Genomic DNA, 19,214 nt, shown 5'->3' on the forward strand with positions numbered 1-19,214 from the left:
GCACACATTGGCTTTTGCCGCTCTAGCCGCTGGCCACTCCCCCTCTCACACTGCTCACTGACAGAGCTCAGCGCAGGACCAGACACAGAGAGGGTCATAGAAAGCAGCGGAGCTTTGGCAGCTAAAATGTGACATACACCTCAGACCCACAAAAATGTGCAAAGTAGCACTACTTTGGACTGTCTTTGATTTTGAATAAACAAATGACAATTCCCGAATTTAAGGACGTTTCAGAATCCCACACATGCAAAGCACAACCACAGACAACAAGTGGCAACCTGCACATCACACGCAGACTCCACATGCAGAACGCTTTACAACAGCGGGGGGGTGGGGGGTGTTACAGCCTTTGACTCTGTTCCTGCATTTATTATTATGCATTAATATCTATTAAATTGCTGTGAGCTGGCAGAACATAACGTAATCTTGGAGATTATTCCTTCACATCTCAGAGTTGAACCGGGCAGACACATCACCCTGGGTCGGGTTAATTAAGTCCACTGCTAACTTACCACACTAATAACATTACCGTCGCCAAAATACCCCGCGAATCATATCCATACTTCACCGTTAACCGTCAAGCCACTAAACCTGTATGGGAATTAACACCTGTGCTGAAATGTTAAATTTGTTAACGATCATACGACACGAGACAACGTCTCTCTCTCTGTCTCTCTCTCTGTCTCTCTCTCTCTCTCTCTCTCTCTCTCTCTCTCTCTCTCTCTGTCTCTCTCTCTCTCTATCTCTCTATCTCTCTGTCTCTCTCTCTCTCTCTCTCTCTCTCTCTCTCTCTCTCTCTCTCTCTCTCTCTCTCTCTCTCTCTCTCTCTCTCTCTCTGCACACACACACACACACATGGTCCGGTTCTGGTAACACAGATATGTGCTGATCAGCTCTCATAACGGGCCAGGTGGGTAGCGCACTGCCATGAGGCTAATGTCTGATTACTCTACATTTTCATTGTGATATTTTGTGATTACATTCTGAATCTGCAACGTTCTCTGTCAGGTAAATACAGTAGTAGGTAGGCTACAATGTCTTCCTCTGATGTAGACGTAGCCTACACTGTAAGTCAGTAGTAGGCTATAGGCTACAGTGGAGTACGTGGTTTGGGATCCTTCTGTAAGTAATTTTGGGATACAATTTGGTTTTGAAGAATTCTACAAGCGGCAATACCACAGGCCAAGCAATCGCCCGTTCCAAACAGGCACATTTTCAACGGGCTCTGTATTAGTGCATAGTGATACCCCAGCAGTTGTGGTCTTAAAATAAAACCAGAAGTTCTCTGTCTGAGACCGAGAAAACACTGAGTACAAATGCAGTCGATTGAGCGGACCACTAGGTTCGCGCCTCATGTTGGCTGGGCCCTTGGCGGCAGCCGCAGGTTCGGGTCCGACACCCGTTCCTTTGCTGCATGTCGTCTCCCCTCTGTCCCCTTTCCTGTCTTCAAGCTGTTCTGTCAATAAAGGCTATAAAAGCCCCAAATAATGCGGCCGATTTCGTGATAAGACTGAGTAATACAACACTGACGGGGTCTACCAACATGGCTCCGCATACCAGAAGTACTGGCAGGCGGGATTAAGACGGTAAACCAAGACGGGGTAAGAGAGGAGGGCTAACGTTAGGCTCAAGCTAACTCTTTAGCGGCCATCACTATGCAGCATTTTCCTCGGCAATGTAAAATCTCTGGTGAACCAAACAACATCATGATTTTTCCCAAAACAACATGGTTACAAAACAGCGGCGTTCCCGATAGCGCCATTGAAATTAAAGGGACGCTAGGTCCTCCAGTGTCATTCTTGGTGGCCACAGGGGCCACCTACTGTGGATATTTGGTGGCCACAGGCCAAAGGGCTATGCTTAATGTCAAACACTGACCTTCTACAATCTGTATTAACTTTTTGTTTGTTTGTTTTCTTTCAGGTGATGCAGTTTGGCAGGATTGATGGCAATGCCTACATCCTGGACTTCCAGTATCCCTTCTCTGCTGTGCAGGCCTTTGCAGTGGCTTTAGCCAATGTTACTCAACGCCTCAAATGAGATGTCCCATCCTTTCTTACCCTGAGTTATATCTGGGATTAAAATGCAATCTGTTGAAGGGGCACAGTTGTTTCATTTGAGATTAATAAACTTTGATTTTAGAGAGAAGACTTAAAGTAGCCCTGGTCATAGAGAGAGATACAATCATGCTGCACTACACAATGCTGCCACTAGAATTGGTGCAATAAGCATTGGCTGCATTTGCCAAGGATGCCCTCAGATATGCTCCGTTTGGCAGTCAGTGGCACCTTGTAATGCATGTAGGGCCAAAGAGCTGAGCTTTGGTAATCATCATGCAAATAAATGCTGCTTTAGCTAGAAGAAGCTTATAGACATGATAACCAATCGTTAAACTGAGAGAGGAACTGTCACGGTGCAGTTTTCAAAAGAAGCAGCAGTAATACTTGAAAACCACACTCTGGAGATCACAGTTGTTTTTTCCCAGGGCACACAGGTACTACTGGGCACTGAAATCCATTGCTGTACAAACTTCAGTGAAACAGTTACCACTTTATTATACTGCTTTTGCTTATAGGATTTTATTAAATGACTAAACATGGTGGAGGGTAGGAGGGTCTTTTGTTTTTGCTCTCTGCCATTCCTTTTGTTACTTTCTCAACCTATCATGGCTGGAATTGAGGCTTAGATATATGCATCATTTAGGTGAACAACTAAAAGGTCACACTTGTCCCTGTAGTAAAAGGAAGGTCAAGGAGTAAATCCAGATGAGGTGAACTGCAGTCTTTTCCACATAGTTTCCTGGGACTTTGAAGGAAGAAGAAATGTTACTCTGCTACATGGATTAATTTATATGTAAATGTTGTTCTTTATCTATTCAGATATGAATTTTAACATTAATGTTATTGTTTGTGATATACAATCTTCATACCCTGTCAACATGGTTTCAACTTTCCTGCTTTAATTGGGAGAAGTGGTGGCTGAATTTGAATATTGCTGTGTAGTCTGGAGTAATTCAGTAGGGAGGGTTATACTGAATAGCTTTGACTGATATATCCTGTTCTTAGTGAATTATCTATGGTGACATGGGCGCAAAAGAAGTCGCCAAGGCCTGGATTGAACAATTTAACCTCTGGCATGAAGTGATTTGTCACCTGCTGTCACTTCTGTGAAGTGAGTGTAGTTGGATGGGGCTGTCCCTGCTCTTTAAGACCACACTAAACATTTAAGCAAGGTACAGGAAATATTTTTGTATATTTCACCTATGCCATTTCATGCTCTTTTCTGAAGTCATGTAAATACATATCAGTCATATGTAAATGTTGTTAAGAAACTTGGGTGGTTTTGACAGATGTCTGTTTACACCTGTCTCCACTGTGTTTTAAATGTAATTTCAGGTGTGGAGCGACGCTGTACTGTTTTAAACAACAAAAGTTAACAATTAAGCTGAAATCATTGTCACTGAAACTTTGAAGTCAGAACTCCAATGAATAATGAAGCTATTGAAATCTGTTTATTTAGCAAGCTGACACTGAAATCTGAAAAGCTGTTTTTTTTTTTTTTTTTTTTTGTTTTTTTTCAGGCAGTAAACCTTGTGTGGGCAGGCGTAAATTAATAATTAAGGTTTTATCTGTTTAAGACAGTAGCCAAAAATCAATACAAAGGGCAGTAATATTAGGTAGGTGTGATTAGGGTCACCTCTAACCTTTGTGCCAAAATATGCATTTGCTAAAATTTGTAGTTGAAAAATATGGGCCTAGAGAGAAGTGTAACTTAATTCTTGATGTAAAAAAAAAAAAAAAAGCTTTCACTTTGGACCTGCTCTAGTGGTCCAGTTTTGTTCTCTGAATTGATGAGATTATTAAATTCTTTAGTGTGATCTTTCCATATCGCAACAAGATGGATGTCTGTCAGATGGGGGTTGTTGGGATGGGGATTGAAAAAGAATGTCAAAAAAAGTCTCTTTTGATCCTAAAGAATGAACAGAACATGAGCATGTCATAAAGAAAATATCCATCTTTTTGTTTTAGTTGTGCAATATTTTCTTAGGTGATAAAAAACTCCTTTGTCATCACTTTTGACCACCGTTTGATACCATTTATTTTAGTTCAGCATCTCAGTTTGCTGGTCTGTACATTTTTATTTATGAAATTATTTCCTGAAGGAGATATAGTATCTATACATACTGTATATTGTGGAGTTTTCTGAACATTTCTTTGTGTTGATAAAAATGTGTTACAAGTGTAGCCCACATTGTGAGATGGGAAAATGGGGTTAGGGGGGAGGGGGTTGGGAACATGCAGATTTTCTGTGTTTTGTGAAGTTTTCATTGGATGGAAAAGATGTGAATGAATAAGTGCCCAGTTTAGTGTAGTTGGTAGACTAGTTATGTAGAGTGTAACTGTCAAGTCAAGGTGTGTCTGTATTCAACTGTGCAGTCTACCAATCCCATCAGTGTTAAATCTAGTATCTTTAAACGTGTGGTCATGGCTTCTTACACACACACACACACACACACACACACACACACATACATACACACACACACCATCCACATAAGTTCACAAGTGTAAGCCACTGAGTTCATGTTCAGAATTGCCTATGGACTTTAGTTAAGGATTCACTTTAAACTGATTTCATGAGATGACCTGTTGTAGATATTGTAGGATTTGGCTTTTCTTTAGAAAAGGTATGTGCTTTGTATTTGTAGATGTAGACTTAAATGACAAAAACACTTGAAAAGAATTAGAGTCTGATTTGGTGACTGAACGTTTATAGTGAATGGATAGTAAGGCATGCCATGTAAATTATTTTATAATTGTATATGTCACGCATATTTTGAATAAAACGTCATTGTTTCAGAAAAATGCTGTGTCTTGTCTCCTAAATATATCCAGTATTCAATTCAGTGATGGCATCAAACCTAGCCAGCTATTGGATTAGAGTTTACACAAGGTGGCTCTATTATCTCAAACAGCAAACGTAACTTGTCATAGCAGGAAACGTAAATGGGTAGAACTAATACTTCAAACAATGGCCCAATTCAGTTGTCCCACTAAGGCAGGCATGTGAATGAACATGCACAATACCAGGACCCTGAAACTCCATAATAACGTAGGCCTACTATCTCAATTATGAGATTCTTTCTCATGATATTAAAATGATATATCGCCAATACCGGTGTTACACCGAAATCTGTGACCCATCGAGATCGGTGTCCCCCTACCTCAACCTGAACCAAACCCTTGTCCCTAACCTTAACTATGGAGGGGGGCTAGGCTTTTAACAGGAGGGACACAGATGACGGGTCACAGATTTCGGTGCAACACCGGGGTCATACTTGTGAGAAGGTTTCTTAGGGTAGGCCTATAACAATATTGACTTACTATAGTCACATTTATAAGAAAAATTACCATAATTATTAGGGATTCTCCACACCACTAGACTTTTATTCGGGTTTAAGTAGCCTATTTAGAAAAGGCTTTATATGTGCTTACATTTTAATGTAAAGGTAGTCACTGATGGGTTGTTATAAGCAAAATACAGTTTGTGAGTGGAAGACTAATATAATATATAGCCGCACATCCACGTTGATGTCTGTGGTATCCCTGCTGTCATTAAAAGGCAGCTGTCTGTCTCTGTCCGTGGTGCTGAACTCTGATTACGTGCCCCTCCTCCCTTGTGTTGCCTATGTGCTTCCGCCCCCTCTTCGTTTTTTTTTTCTTTCTTTGAACCTACACAAACAAAACAGCTTCGGCTGCATTTTCAATTAAACGACGTAACAATACAGATAGATCATTGTGCTGTATTCTATAGGCCGCGGACTGTTTCCCCATCGCCATTTTCAGCCGCCAGACGGCCCGGTGTAATAATGGACACCGACTACTCGTCCGGCTTGGAAAACCCTCTGTACAGCGAGCTGAAATACTTCTGTAGGAAGATAAAGGAGGCCTACAACGAGCTGAAGGAGGACCTGACACCTTACCGGGATGATCGCTTTTACAGGTGGGTCTCCTGTAACACTATGGCAGATTCAATTTGCCGCTGCGTTACAACATCATGGCTATTTTGGCGTTGTAGCCTATGCTGTGAATTATAATTTAGCAATCTGCACCTTGAGGCAGAACAGTTGTTGTATATTTATGAGCCTGTTGTGTTATGATGGTAGATGCAAACGAAAGGTATTAATCTTATGTGGAATTATACTCGTTTATATCATATGTTGTTGCTTTATGTTTTAGATGATGCCAGACTAAAAGGAGTAGAACAGTCCCAAAATAGATACATTTAAGAAAATATCAGTGGAAATGGGAAACATTGGTTAATATTTTGCATTTAAAATATTATCAGTAAATGCATTTATATACACAATTTTAGTAATCTCACAATTTAAATAAACGAGGTAGAGGCCTCTACCTCGTCTATTCCTCGTTTATTCCTATGAAAGGCAACAAGTGCTGTCTTGTGGAAGGGAATTTAACCATTGGCTAACTATATCTGCATTAAATGGTGGTGAATCACCATATGCCTACTTTAAAATGTCAATGTTGTCGTTCAAATTTGAATAAATTAACTAAAATCGTTTTTATAGCTCATTCGACTTTTTTTTATTTTTTATCTCATTAGAAATGAAAGTTGACGTATGACGTAGTAGTGCTACGCATGCGAACCTTCTTGTAGAGGACGTTAAGCCGTTCAGATAGCAGTTACCATCGAAGATTTTTTTTGCAAAATAAAATAAGTCTCAGCCACAAATTATATATGTATACCTAATGTCTGACATTGAAACACGACAGCTTCATAGACTTAACAAACACGTAACGTCGTTATATAAAAAGGGGGACTTATTTAGGAGGGAAGCCCCGTTGGCGTCACGTAACCAAAGTCCCTCCCATTCGATGACGTTGCACCCCAGTTGTCGCAGACTGATGTTGATACACGGATGTGGATTCACTGCAAAATTGTAACGTTTTTTCTCGGCACCGAGACTGCAAACCGAAAGAAATGGAGCTGTAAGTGTAAGGTTTGGTCAGCGGATACGCCCGAGATATGTCACCGATGTTTAGATGTGTGAGGGACAGTGATAGAACCACTGTTTAGCTATTGTCTGCCATCTGTTACTGCTAGCATAAACTAGCATGAAGCTAGCAGTGTTGACATTAGTAGGCTAACATTACCCACAAAAACTTTACTCACATTCGTTTGTTTCGCTCACTTTCTGCTTGTGGTTCTGGTGATTATCCTGTGTGTGTGTGTGTGTTGGTTAACTCTAACGAATGTCTCCCTGTGACAGATTGGCCCCTATGCGGCTCTACACCCTGTCCAAAAGACATTTTGTCTTGGTCTTCGTGTTTTTCCTGATCTGTTTTGGTCTCACAGTCTTCATTGGGATTGCAGGTATGGCTGATAAACATTACTGTGACACCGGCCAAGCTGGGTGTTTGGTCACAAGTCATTTTAACACAGACTTTAGGTTTTAAGATACAGAGAAAGTGAGGAAGTCATTGTGCTGACTCCATCACTTACTGTTATCAAGCACTGATAAAGGAATACTTAAAGAATGTTAGCTGTTTTTGTCACTATGCTGCTCCTTTCTGGATAGGAGTGGTTCAGTTTGTGAAAAATGTATTCATTGTGTTTTCTTAATTTCTCTAGGTCCTAGGATTATTGCTGAGCAGGAGCACAATGGTGATCAGTTACTTCTCAAAAACCTCTCAGTTAAGGTAAGATTACATGGTGTGTGTCACTGTAATAGAAAGCAGTGAACATCAGTGATATTTAATGTCAGGGATATATGTAATGAATGCAAACACTAAACGTTTGAAAAAATGATGGGTGGGTATTGTTAAAATTGTTTTGATACCATAAAGTTGATACTGGTTCCTGAACTATACTTTTTCAATATCAATTTTATAAAAATCCATTTTAACAAAAATAAATTACAACTTTACACATTACTGTCCTCCCCCCCCCCTCCCCATCTCCCTACACCTATACACTGTAGTCAAGCCTCTGAAAATACACACACACGTGAACCCCGTTTTTGTGCGTAACATTGTGTTTTTCTTGCATGCCTCTACGATGTGTGTTGTTAGACAGCCAATCACAAGCATTATTAGATCTTGGTACAAGCATGCTGCACGCTTATTGGCTCACTGACGCTGATGAGATTTACTCCTTAGGTATTGGAATTTGGTATTGAATGACAAGGCACTTTTCAATGTGTGTGTTACACATTGCTTTATCTCATCAAAATCTGTAAAACTGAAGCCATTTCTTATTGAAGGGAATGAATAGTAAATAACTGATTTTAAGAAGTGTTTTACTATTTTATTTATTATATTTGCTAAAATGTAATATAATTGTAATGTTAATATTTTGTTAGTATCACATTATTCTTTACCCTGTGATTCCAACCCTTCCACTCATAATTTAATGCACCGTCTTGTGTCAGGAGAATATCGTTGGGTTTTGTGTTATGATCTATTAGAGATGCCTTCTTACTGGAAAATCATCTTGTATGTTTTATGTGCTTCCATTAATAAGTATCTCTTATAATGATTAGTAAATTAATTATGTCATTCATCGTATGTTTTTCAGACTGGGCCCTTCAATCTAGTTTCTCCTCCTCTCACCACCTACAACCAGCAGCTATGGCTCACCTGTGTGATGCAGGCTGAACACAGCAATAGTAAGAGCACAGAATGAGCTACAGATAACAACTGTTTACTATGACAGTTGAATGTTGAGGGTGGATGACACTAACCTGACAATTTTGCAAACATGCTTTTTAATAACATTTTTTTACTGCTTTTTGCGTCAGTGGGAGACTTCCAGCAGCCCTTCGAAATCAATGTTGAACTAAAGGGAGTGATGCAGGACGCCAGCGTGATGCACATCAACAACATACACCAGAAATCACGAACGCTACACTGTGGGGCTGTAAGTGTAAATCAGCAAACCCAGCCACCTTCTGCGCTCACAGTATGCTGGATTGTCATTAATCATTTAGTCAGGCAGCATCAACCAGCATAGCAGTGTGAGTTTATGAAATGTCATTTAAGATATGAAATGAGGTTGCAGTATAGTGAGTGCAGAATTGAATTTGATCATTATCTATAGTAACATCCTCAGAGCAGTTTATTTATGCACAGTACAGTTGGATTGTTTAATGAACCGACAGTGACGCAGTGTTTCTTGGCTCTACTTGCAGAAATGTGATGAGATCATTGTGCTCCACCTTGGCTATCTAAACTACACCCAGTACCAGGTCATGGTCAGCTTCAAAGGCCTTGAAAATATCACATATGAAATCAAGATCAAGTTTGTGGTAAGTGACAAACACTGACAGGATTTTTTTCCCAGCTCATAAAACCAACTCTGTCATTTGGTCTTTTCGTTGCTGCATTGGATGTATTTTAATTTTTTTTTCAAGAAAGCTTGAGCTCGCAGGTGAGCACAGCCTTTTCACTCTTTTTGTTTCTTTCCATTTTGTTCTCGTTTTTAGTGGAAAACCTACAACCCCACCTTCTCGCAAGTGGAGATCTGGTTTCGTTTTGTCTTCGTGGTGTTGACCTTTATGGTGACGGTAAGAGCACGGATAACTTTTTACGGTCCTTTATCTTCATTAATATCACATAACCAGTATTCCAATCTGACCAAAACCTGACAGTGAACAAAAGATAACTAGTGTAAATCAGTGACTACAAATCTATATTTACCAAATGCAGGATTAACGTTTGTTTTTCTCTGCATGTCCAAGTGTATGTTTGCACACTCACTGAGGAAGTTTTCTATGAGGGACTGGGGCATAGAACAGAAGTGGATGTCTATCCTGCTCCCTTTGCTGCTACTCTACAATGGTGAGCTTCAGCAGTCCTATTTTACCCCTAAAACACAACCTGTACAATCTGGCATCCCCATTATAGCACCTTTTTTTTAACCATTACAGTTGCACATTTTTATGTTCATAGCCAAAGAGCTGTGGTTTTATGTGTCAACTGCAACTGTTGCATGTTTCCTGTCCATTGTAAATTGAACTTGAAGGTCAGGTGTGTTGCTTATTGTGTTTTGTTGCTTTTGCTGTTCAGATCCATTTTTCCCACTGTCATTCCTGGTGAACAGCTGGTTTCCAGGCACCTTGGACACTTTCTTCCAGGCTCTGTTCCTGTGCGCCCTGCTGCTCTTCTGGCTCTGTGTTTATCATGGCATCAGGGTTCAGGTGGGTTCTTTACTACACCTACACTTTAATGGTCTTTCTTTAATCTTTAGCGCATTACGAATCTTGTTTCTTGTGTTTAATGTTGTTTCTGTAGGGTGAGAGGAAATGTCTGACGTTCTACCTGCCTAAGCTGATCATTGTAGGTCTTCTGTGGCTTTCAGCAGTTACACTGGGCATATGGCAAACGTAAGTCTGACCCCACTGGCCACTAGCAGCCTGATTCAAATTTTGAATTACAACATGACTGAAAATATCTACTCTCTGTTTCTGAATTCACAGGGTTAATGAACTTCAAGACCCTACGTATCAGTATAAAGTCGACATAGTGAACTTTCAGGTGAGACTGCTATTTTTATGGTACAGGTTGTGTGGTAAAGGTGGTTGGACAGTATTGTTATATTTAGTATGTCAGTGTTTGTTTTCATTTGCACAGCAGTTTAATGAAGCCCCATGTTATTTTTTCCAGGGCATGAAGGTCTTCTTCCTGATTGTAGTTGCCCTCTACATCCTCTACCTGATCTTCCTGGTGGTCAGAGCTTGTTCTGAACTCAAGAACATGCCTTACTCAGGTATCACAGCATACCACACCTCTCTGCATTTGATTCAAGTCAAATGCTTTTACTAATATTGATGTGCTGTGTGTTTTCAATCACTAGATCTCCGGCTCAGGTTTTTGACAGCGTTGACGTTTGTGGTCCTTGTTATAAGGTGTGTTCTTAACGAAAATCCAAAACCTAAAAGGGGAAACTTTGTATGTGTGTTTTATTTAATTTATGTAAGAGTTTGATATGGCCCTTTGTGGTTAATTTGATCATGTCGTTCTTGTTGCTCTTTCTTCTCCAGCATGGTCATTCTCTACCTGAGGTTTGGTGCCAAGGCTCTCCAAGACAATTTTGTCGCTGAACTGTCTACTCATTACCAAAACTATATCCTTTCAAACAATATTTCTTTTCGACCATGATTTCACTTAAATACGTACCATGTGAGATGCCATGTTTATGTGTTAAATAGTGAGAAATGATTCCTTAACTCTAGACATACCAGCTGAATTTTTATCCTTCTATGGCCTACTCAACTTTTACCTGTACACATTGGCATTTGTGTATTCCCCCTCCAAAAATGCACTTTTTGGTAGGTAATACACTACAGTTGCAATTCAGTAGATAATTAAGATGATGAATTAATGTATTAACCCAACTGGCTTTGTTTAACTTCTCAGACTCCCAGTTGAAAGATAATCCTGCTTTTTCCATGCTGAATGACTCAGATGATGAAGTAATATACGGGTAAGTGTTTGTTTACTTAATTGCTTTTGTGAATTCTTACTCGTTGGTTTGGGAGGTAGTGTTCAATGTGAACTTGCATAACTAACGAGCTTATGTTTTCTTTGTCTTTGTAAAGGAGTGATTATGAAGACATGCCTTTACAAAACGGACGCGCTATCAAAGCAACCACGAAGTACCAGGATGAGAGTGACAGTGACTGATGAGATCTCTGACTGGCTTGTTGGCCCTCTTTTGTGTCCTGGTTGAAAACTATGAGAATACAATACAACAAACTATATCATGTGTATGTTTAAATAAGAAGTACCTGCATTGGCAGTAGGAAATGATATACTGTAAGTGTACATAACTATATTTTTAAAAAAAAAAGTTCAATGTCTACTGAATGTACTGTACTTTTACTGAAAGTTGGGGGATGTTGCCACTCAAACTTTTTTCTTCATTCTTTATGCTTTCAGTCTCATTGAAAACAAAAGACACAAAACTCTGATGTAAAACAATACAATTTTTACCTGTTTGTAAACTATTTTCCTCATAACATAACCAGTATTTCTTCACAACGTGCTAGTTAGAAATGATCGGGAAAAGTGCTAATATTAATTGGGGATTTGTGTTGTGTGAAGTCAATTTTTTATTTTTAATGCTTTTGCGTTGAACCACTGAAAATACGGAGAGCCTTAGCTGGAGTAGGTACCACTTCTTTCTTACCACTCCTCTTTCCAATTCTTTCCTTGAAAAGCAGCTTTGTAATTGCTCTTGTTTAAGAATTTAATTTATTTTGCTGAAAACACATTTGATACTGTATTATCTGACTACATGGGTGAATGGCTTTTGATGAATTGTGTGGATTTTACACAACTTTATGTAAATGGTCTACTGATTTATCATGTAACACATTTCTTATCTCCGCATATACAGTAGTTATACCATTGGCCAAATATACTGTATTTTGCCTTATGTAGAACATATTATTTTAAGTATTTAAGTGGGTTTTTTTTTCTTCTGTAACTTTCCTATATTGCTTACAATATGTGACTTGCTGTCCTTTCCATTATTTTATAAAACGGGAGTTATGGACAAAAATGGCAAAAACAAATGTGTTTCCATTCTCTACAAATATCTCAACATGTATTCTAATCAAGATGGTGCCTTGTCTTTAAATTTCTTCTTAACAGGCTGCAGTCTCAAATGTATAAATGCTTTGACATAAATTTACATTTTTTTATTATTTCAGTGTGAATGTAGTTTACAATGGTTTAAGGTGTTTAAATGAGATTGATTTTTGTCACTTCATGCGATGAAAGCTGTACATGTAGCACTCTGTCATGTCACATGTAAATAAAGCAAAGTATATAAAGCATAGTATTGTTTTAATTAATTGCACTTACTATCAAAACAAAATGTATTCAAATATAGGCAACATGACCAAACATAACATGCTGGTTCTGGAAAATACACAAAATCCTAAATATTGCAAACACTTCAGGTACATTGTAGTTGGTTCAGAGGGCCAGTCCAAAAACATTGACGATACAGTACATGGACTTGTTCTCCCATCTCACGGCACAGCTTCCTGTTGCGTGTAATACACAATACTTTTAGTATCACATCTGCATTAAAATATTTAAAGTCAGTGACAAAATATTACCAGCTTCTGAAAGCTGACCACTCAAAAGCTCAAGAGCACACTGATAGTTGCTGACAGAAGAGAAAACATTCTATTAAAAGAACAACATTACTACTGTATTTTACCATCACTTGAGTTGTCCCAGAAGCATGTGCTGGCTGTTTGCAGACCTGCTCCATTTTTCTGCGTGATGATACAGGTTACTGTGGGAAAACACACTATCTTTTAATACCAACTTCATAGCCTATGAACCCTGAGGATATTGTTGTACTGTAGCAGCGCATGTACCAATATATTTGAAAGGCTTTCCCAGCTTGCTGAGTTGACTGAGGCACTGCTCCACTACACTGGTGCTCCACTGGTTAACTCTGCTGTGCTGGTAGGCATTTCCTCCTATGGCTGCTTCTACTGACTACAGAGACAATTTAAACAAAGCGGTATTAAACATAAACTGATCAACACGTCATTCATTTAATAGCCTTACAATTATACTGTAATACAGGTAGTATATGTTACAAACCAATGACTTTGTAGTCTGCATCATATAATACATCTTAACTAGCAAAATATTATATTAAATTGCTCTAAATAAGCGTTAACCAATATTGTATAAAATTCTACAAGTACACGGACAGTGCCTAGCAACCGTTACAGTGTCCTTAGCAACCAACAGGTCACTCAACATAAAGTTGCAAGCTAGCGGTAGCAATGATCTGATAAAATCTAAACTTTGTGGATAAACCGAAAGGCATCATATCTTTTTGCTTACCTCTTTTATGATTTTGCTCACTTCTTCAACGACAAACGCAGTCTGGTGAGATACAAACAGTTCAGTTTAGCTAGCCAGTCGACAACAAACATTAACGTTGTAGCTAATACATTCATGGTCGACATGGCTGCTTGTCTTCTCGTTAACGTGAACTTACTTTCTTGCCAAACGATTATAAACCTTCAAAGTAATTCTTAGGTAATATCTGAGCGTTGTTTCTAGGTGACAAAAAAACAGCAATAACTAGTTTCAAGTATGAAACCTACCTCCTCTTCTGCCTGATACTCGTCCATTGCTACTGCCTCCGATGTGAAAGTTACCCTGGAATAAGACTTCCGGTCGGTTTCCTTCAGAATAAGTGAACCGACTCTTCTTTTTTTCTTTGTCGTTGCAGAAACACGAAATAATAAGTGATCTTCGGCAATGTGAAGTCATACAGCAGCCTTTTGTACAACAGAGAAAACGTGAATGAATTTTTTATTTATTTATTTTTACCTATGATTACCTATGATTTTTACTTGATAAATTATATCCTTATTTTTTTATTTTTATTTTTTTTCATTTGATTAATAGTAAACCATTGGATCAGTGCTACACATGCCTGGTAACGATATACTGAAAAAAATGGCGGCACTCCAGCCAAAAACCTGTCATCTAGGTAAAGGTATTATACATCCATGGGTTAACTGCATGTCACATTGATTGCACTACTGTAGCCACTCTAAAAAAAATAACACACACAAAAACAGATACTTGGATGTAACTGTATTTGAGTTGCCAGTAAATGTAAAAACGTAAACAGGGAAGACACCGCCCCCTGCTGGTCATTTACCGAAAACATTATTTAACATCAAAGTGAGACATATTTTTCACTTGCTCGCTGGCTAAGGTTAGCTAGGTAATTGGTTGTCCTCGCCGTCTAGAGGACAATTTCAGGTATGTTAATGCTTTAAGGAAACAGCTACTTTTAGATAGCGACCTTTAACATGATTCTCACAGTCTCTGGCATTAAATGTAATGTTCAGGATAACATTATAGCGTTTGCTAGTCGAGTTAATATGTTAACATTACGATGCTAACTGCTAGCTAGCTTCCCTCGGCTGGCTTATGGTAACATTAGCTAAAGTTGCATGGGACAACGTTAACAGAAGGTGTGAGATGTGTATTAGCAGTAGATATTTACACTCGTTCTGCTAAAGTTAAGCGTTTATGCAAACTAACTACATCAATTGCTATCTTAACCACAAAGGAAGCGCCCACTTGTAAAGTGTCAGAATTGTCTCAGTGAACTTGGACCAGGTAACTACGGTATAGTTACGGCAATGTTATGCTATTGATACTAACTAACGCTAAATATTAACATAAGAAAACTTTCCTTGTATTAACGTTAACGAGGTTCTCCTGAAATAACGTTACAGTGCGCTTTTTAATTGTGCAGTTTAGAAGTTCGCATTCATGTTGAAGTTCGCGTTAAAAGTCCAAATCAAAATCGGTTGTAATTTGCGTATTTTGGCATTACGTGTCTCACAATTTAAACTTGTTTTAAATCCAGAAACGTTTAACTTATTAATGAATACCATTTGCCATCAGCTTCCAAATTGAGACTTCGATTACTGACAGTACATTTATTTTGACAGAAAAGCCGGAAGTTTAAACGTTTCTGTTGCTAGCTTGATACACTATGTCTGGTGTCCACATATCGATGGTTTTATTGTAACGTTACTGCTAACATTGTGATATTTTGATGGATTTTACAAATTTTCTTAGATTTCCATGGGCTCTAAGTTGCCAATATTGAAATATGTACTTGAGTACAATGCAAAGTGTATGGCGTACAAGAGCTGCAGAAGTTTTAGACTGATTAGTTTCCGTCACCAGAGAGAGACAAAGCTTAATGTATCTTTGTGAAAGGGATAACTTTAGCTCTCGAAGGTAAACTTCTGTATTATGTTCATTTTCATCCGCACACACGATCCCATAATTAGACATATTTATACTAGCTAAATCTCAATTATATATTTAACTGAATAAACAAACAAGTCTGGCTCCATTAAAGCTATAAAGAGGATTTTAAGGTACTCTTTCGTAGTGATAGCTTATTGGGCAGTAGCACGTGACGTGATCAGAAATAGCTTTAACCCGCATTCACTGAAATAACGTTTCTAACAGAAGTCTGCGATGCAATATGTATTTCTTTTAGTTGCAGCCGATTAGTCATTGTTTGCAATTTGTTGGTATATTTTTGTAATTGTTGACATTATCATGTTGAACCGTGAGTGAGAGTAACCGTGCGGCGAACTACTCCTTTGCAGCCGACCCAATCACGGTATCGCTTCTCGGCCTTTTGGCTAAGATCAAGTGTAGTATCTGTTCTTATCAGTTTAATATCTGATACGTCCCCTACCCGGGGACCATATATTAAATTGATTTTTGGAACTGGGAGATGGAATAGGGGCTTGCTCCGTCCACTCCACGCATCGACCTGGTATTGCAGTATCTCCAGGAACGGTGCACTCCTCTCTAAATGTTGAATATTAAAGGACTACGTCAGTTGTGGAAAGCAAGATAAAGCTTTAGTGAAGCATCAACGTTTTCCAGGAAAATGTTCCTCAACATTGTTTTTTATTCGCGGTTAAGTTGTCGAGTTGTTTAAAGAGTGTAATCAGGCATATAGTATAAAAAGCAACATTGCAGATGATCTCAACCATCTATGATAGTATTTTGCGCCAGAAAGGGCTTGGGAGTAATGACGGTCAATAATGAAAAAAATGAAATACATTTGTCAAAATGTGTGTGTGTGTGTGTGTGTGTGTATATATATATATATATATATATATATATATATATATATGCATTTTATTTCAGTTATCTTAATTGTTTTTTCTTTGCTGTTATCCATACACAAAGAAGCTTACAGTGTTTATAGATATTCAATCCAATTTATTAAGCCTAGCTTAAACTAATGCAGTCTAGTACAACAGTGCTACCATAAATCCTTCCTTCCTGTAGGTTATCATGATCAGTTGTTTTGTTGAATCTGAAGTGTTTATTCAACTGCATGATCATTTTGGAGGCTACAGTTGGTGTTGCTGTTTAACTAGATTGCGTTTGTATTTGCAAAACAACCAGGGTTGTTCTCACTCCAGACCAATAGGTGGCAGTAGCAGGAATGTCCGTAGTCTACCAGAAGTAAACAAAGAACCCGGAAGTGGTTGTAATGTGAGAAACAAAAGTGTGTTTTTATTCTTTTCCACAGATTTCAAATGTGGATCAAAGCACTTTTGATTGCAGCTTTATTTAGCTTTGTCTCATTTGAACATGCTTGTTGGACTGTTACTCATTTGTTGGAGGTAAAATAGATATAACTGGTGAGCTTAGGTTGGCTTTTGATATGGAAATACAGCATTGCATGATGGGAAATATAACCATTATATATCAAGTCAAATGTAAGTAATCTTTGTCAGCCTTAGAACAAACGTGTTTCTTCTATATTAAACTCCTGTAGATTATCAGACCCTTTATAGACTCTGATTTTGGTCATTTTTGGATGGTCAGCTCCATCAGTCAGCATGGTGTGTGTGTGAAAGACTCCCCTGCCTCTAAGCTGTACAACTCATACTTACCTGGCAGGGGAGATACCATGATCAACAAGGTGGTTCACCCAGGTTGAGGCTTAGCCATTGCACTCCGGCTTGAGCTGACGTCTGCGAATTCCCCAAATGTGGGAATCTCGACTGCATAATTTATGGTAGTGGGGGACTGCGTTCGCGCTCTCCCCTGATAACATGTGAAATGAAAATACAAATTACTTTCCATGTAAGCCTAGGGAAAACACTGATATAACCCTCATGCGTAGTTTAAGTTAATTCAGTTTCAGTGAATCATGCTGCAGTAATGTGAAATCACAGTCACCACGGCTCTCTGTTGTTGATAGGACAGCCATGGGCGTAAACTGTAAGTCAGTGAAGAAGAGAAGAATCAGACAGTTCACTTTATTGTTCTGATGAAACATGTCTTGAACTAATCTGAAAGTTGACAATTTGCTGAAAAAAATCAGCGAATGAACGCATTGTGTAGTACGAGATAACATTAGGAAAGTCTGTTCTGGCTCAAATGTTCAGTATAGGGTTGAATCATGCTGTCAGCTCTGTTCCACACTAGAGGCTACCGAAGCTCTTTAGTTGTTGTTGTGTAGCCTAGTTTGTCGCCAGAACGTAAAAACACATTATATTCTCCCACAGAGAACTCAGTTTGGATGTCTCAGTTGCATGTTTTAACATTTGCAAAAGTTTCCGACATTTGTTCTCGGTCTTTTTATGCTGCAACTTTGTTTGGCTGTAAGTTAGATCCATGTTTCTGATGATTTATGTTGTTGCTGGACCAGAGCGTGCCACGTGACCAAGACGATTCCCACGCGCCGCATTATGAATCCCCCGTTTATAAGTTTACTTATTTTGTGCGTTTTGCATGGTATTTAACTGGTAACACGTTTATCGAGCTTGTTTTCAGTTTTACTGAGTGTCGCTTAAACACATCATTCACTGCCAGACCTCTCAGTGAGGTAATCGTTCGGCAAACTACTCCTTTACAGCCGACCCATTCACGGTATCGCTTCTCGGTCTTTTGGCTAAGATCAAGTGTACTATCTGTTCTTATCAGTTTAATATCTGGTATGTCCCCTACCCGGGGACCATATATTAAATTGTTTTTTGGAACTGGGAGATAGAATAGGGGCTTGCTTTGTCCACTCCACGCATCGACCTGGTATTGCAGTACCTCCAGGAACGACGCACCCCCCTATAACTGTAAAAATATAACAAGGCATCGGTAAATTCAACGGAAACTCGGAGCAGACAATAAAAGGTATTTCGTGTTATTTACAGGGCCATCAACATGTTATACACGACTCATACCTGAGCTTGATAGCAGCACTACAAGGCAGCATTCTTTAGCATTAATGTCACAATACAGTCTGCATGGATCGGTATTCGGATTCTTTTCTTTTGAACCTAACTTTTATAACTTACTAGCCAAGAGATATTAAAGGCATTTTATCATTACCCTCTTGAGTGCCTAAGATTCCTTCAACAATATTAATGTGACTGTTTCAGGCAAATAATAATAAAGTTTAATTAAAGTAAGATCATCATGTAGGAAGAAAACAAATGATTGGTGAAATAAACTTATTTAATGTGGAAACAAATTCTGGGCAATGGCCCTGAACAATGATATTTATTTATTTCGTCCTGCTTTTATTTTTCAATCTTTTACTCAAACATGACATTTCTTGTGGTCATCAAAGATTAAGTGATGTTT

General features: G+C 38.7%; 3 protein-coding genes and 3 non-coding genes across 9 annotated transcripts in view; 5 read left to right on the forward strand and 1 right to left on the reverse strand.

Moving 5' to 3' along the window:
* Nucleotides 1–4,858, forward strand: part of tulp4a (TUB like protein 4a) — a 36,338-nt gene extending 31,480 nt beyond the window's left edge. For all 3 annotated transcript variants that reach the window (XM_031322145.2, XM_031322147.2, XM_031322146.2), the window contains exon 14: nucleotides 1,924–4,858. In XM_031322145.2, the coding sequence (XP_031178005.1) occupies nucleotides 1,924–2,040 (117 nt within the window). In that variant the 3' untranslated portion in view covers nucleotides 2,041–4,858. The remainder of the gene's footprint in view (nucleotides 1–1,923) is intronic.
* Nucleotides 4,859–5,704: 846 nt separating this feature from the next.
* Nucleotides 5,705–12,859, forward strand: tmem181 (transmembrane protein 181). 2 transcript variants are annotated; one of them, XM_031322164.2, is made up of 17 exons: nucleotides 5,705–6,003; nucleotides 7,292–7,395; nucleotides 7,654–7,721; nucleotides 8,599–8,689; nucleotides 8,822–8,940; nucleotides 9,212–9,328; nucleotides 9,506–9,586; nucleotides 9,761–9,860; nucleotides 10,089–10,219; nucleotides 10,314–10,405; nucleotides 10,499–10,556; nucleotides 10,686–10,788; nucleotides 10,876–10,927; nucleotides 11,063–11,145; nucleotides 11,261–11,350; nucleotides 11,439–11,505; nucleotides 11,621–12,859. In XM_031322164.2, exons 1-17 carry the CDS (start codon nucleotides 5,870–5,872, stop codon nucleotides 11,703–11,705), a joined length of 1,575 nt encoding a protein of 524 aa, XP_031178024.1. In that variant the 5' UTR covers nucleotides 5,705–5,869; the 3' UTR covers nucleotides 11,706–12,859. The 2 variants fall into 2 exon arrangements, with proteins under 2 accessions (XP_031178024.1, XP_035851348.1); XM_035995455.1 differs by lacking the exon at nucleotides 5,705–6,003 and adding an exon at nucleotides 6,862–7,010.
* dynlt1 (dynein, light chain, Tctex-type 1) lies at nucleotides 12,500–14,331 on the reverse strand. The gene is made up of 5 exons (XM_031322199.2): nucleotides 14,165–14,331; nucleotides 13,899–13,940; nucleotides 13,418–13,541; nucleotides 13,255–13,332; nucleotides 12,500–13,075 (listed from the first exon to the last, which is right to left on the reverse strand). The coding sequence occupies exons 1-5, from the start codon at nucleotides 14,189–14,191 to the stop codon at nucleotides 13,005–13,007; spliced, it is 342 nt and encodes a 113-aa protein (XP_031178059.1). The 5' UTR covers nucleotides 14,192–14,331; the 3' UTR covers nucleotides 12,500–13,004.
* A 1,895-nt stretch (nucleotides 14,332–16,226) lies between these two features.
* Nucleotides 16,227–16,417, forward strand: LOC116066513. Its single transcript, XR_004108976.1, has one exon. It is a non-coding gene; the product is annotated as a U2 spliceosomal RNA (small nuclear RNA).
* A 1,096-nt stretch (nucleotides 16,418–17,513) lies between these two features.
* LOC116066507 lies at nucleotides 17,514–17,678 on the forward strand. The gene has a single exon (XR_004108970.1). It is a non-coding gene; the product is annotated as a U1 spliceosomal RNA (small nuclear RNA).
* Nucleotides 17,679–18,505: 827 nt separating this feature from the next.
* LOC116066514 lies at nucleotides 18,506–18,696 on the forward strand. The gene has a single exon (XR_004108977.1). It is a non-coding gene; the product is annotated as a U2 spliceosomal RNA (small nuclear RNA).
* Nucleotides 18,697–19,214: the final 518 nt, after the last annotated feature.

The sequence above is a fragment of the Sander lucioperca genome, chromosome 19 (assembly GCF_008315115.2).
Source record: "Sander lucioperca isolate FBNREF2018 chromosome 19, SLUC_FBN_1.2, whole genome shotgun sequence".
In the NCBI taxonomy this organism is placed as follows: Eukaryota; Metazoa; Chordata; class Actinopteri; order Perciformes; family Percidae; genus Sander; species Sander lucioperca.

Bases quoted from the DNA above. Each gene is read 5' to 3' on its own strand.
- tmem181 (XM_031322164.2), top strand. From the start codon at position 5,870: ATGGACACCGACTACTCGTCCGGCTTGGAAAACCCTCTGTACAGCGAG. The intron at 10,406-10,498 runs GTAAGTCTGACC...CTGAATTCACAG, and splicing joins ACACTGGGCATATGGCAAAC to GGTTAATGAACTTCAAGACC. The intron at 10,789-10,875 runs GTATCACAGCAT...TTCAATCACTAG, and splicing joins CAAGAACATGCCTTACTCAG to ATCTCCGGCTCAGGTTTTTG.
- dynlt1 (XM_031322199.2), bottom strand. From the start codon at position 14,191: ATGGACGAGTATCAGGCAGAAGAGGAG. The intron at 13,542-13,898 runs GTAAGCAAAAAG...TTGTCTCTGTAG, and splicing joins TGAGCAAAATCATAAAAGAG to TCAGTAGAAGCAGCCATAGG. The intron at 13,333-13,417 runs GTACATGCGCTG...GTTTTCCCACAG, and splicing joins AAAGCCTTTCAAATATATTG to TAACCTGTATCATCACGCAG.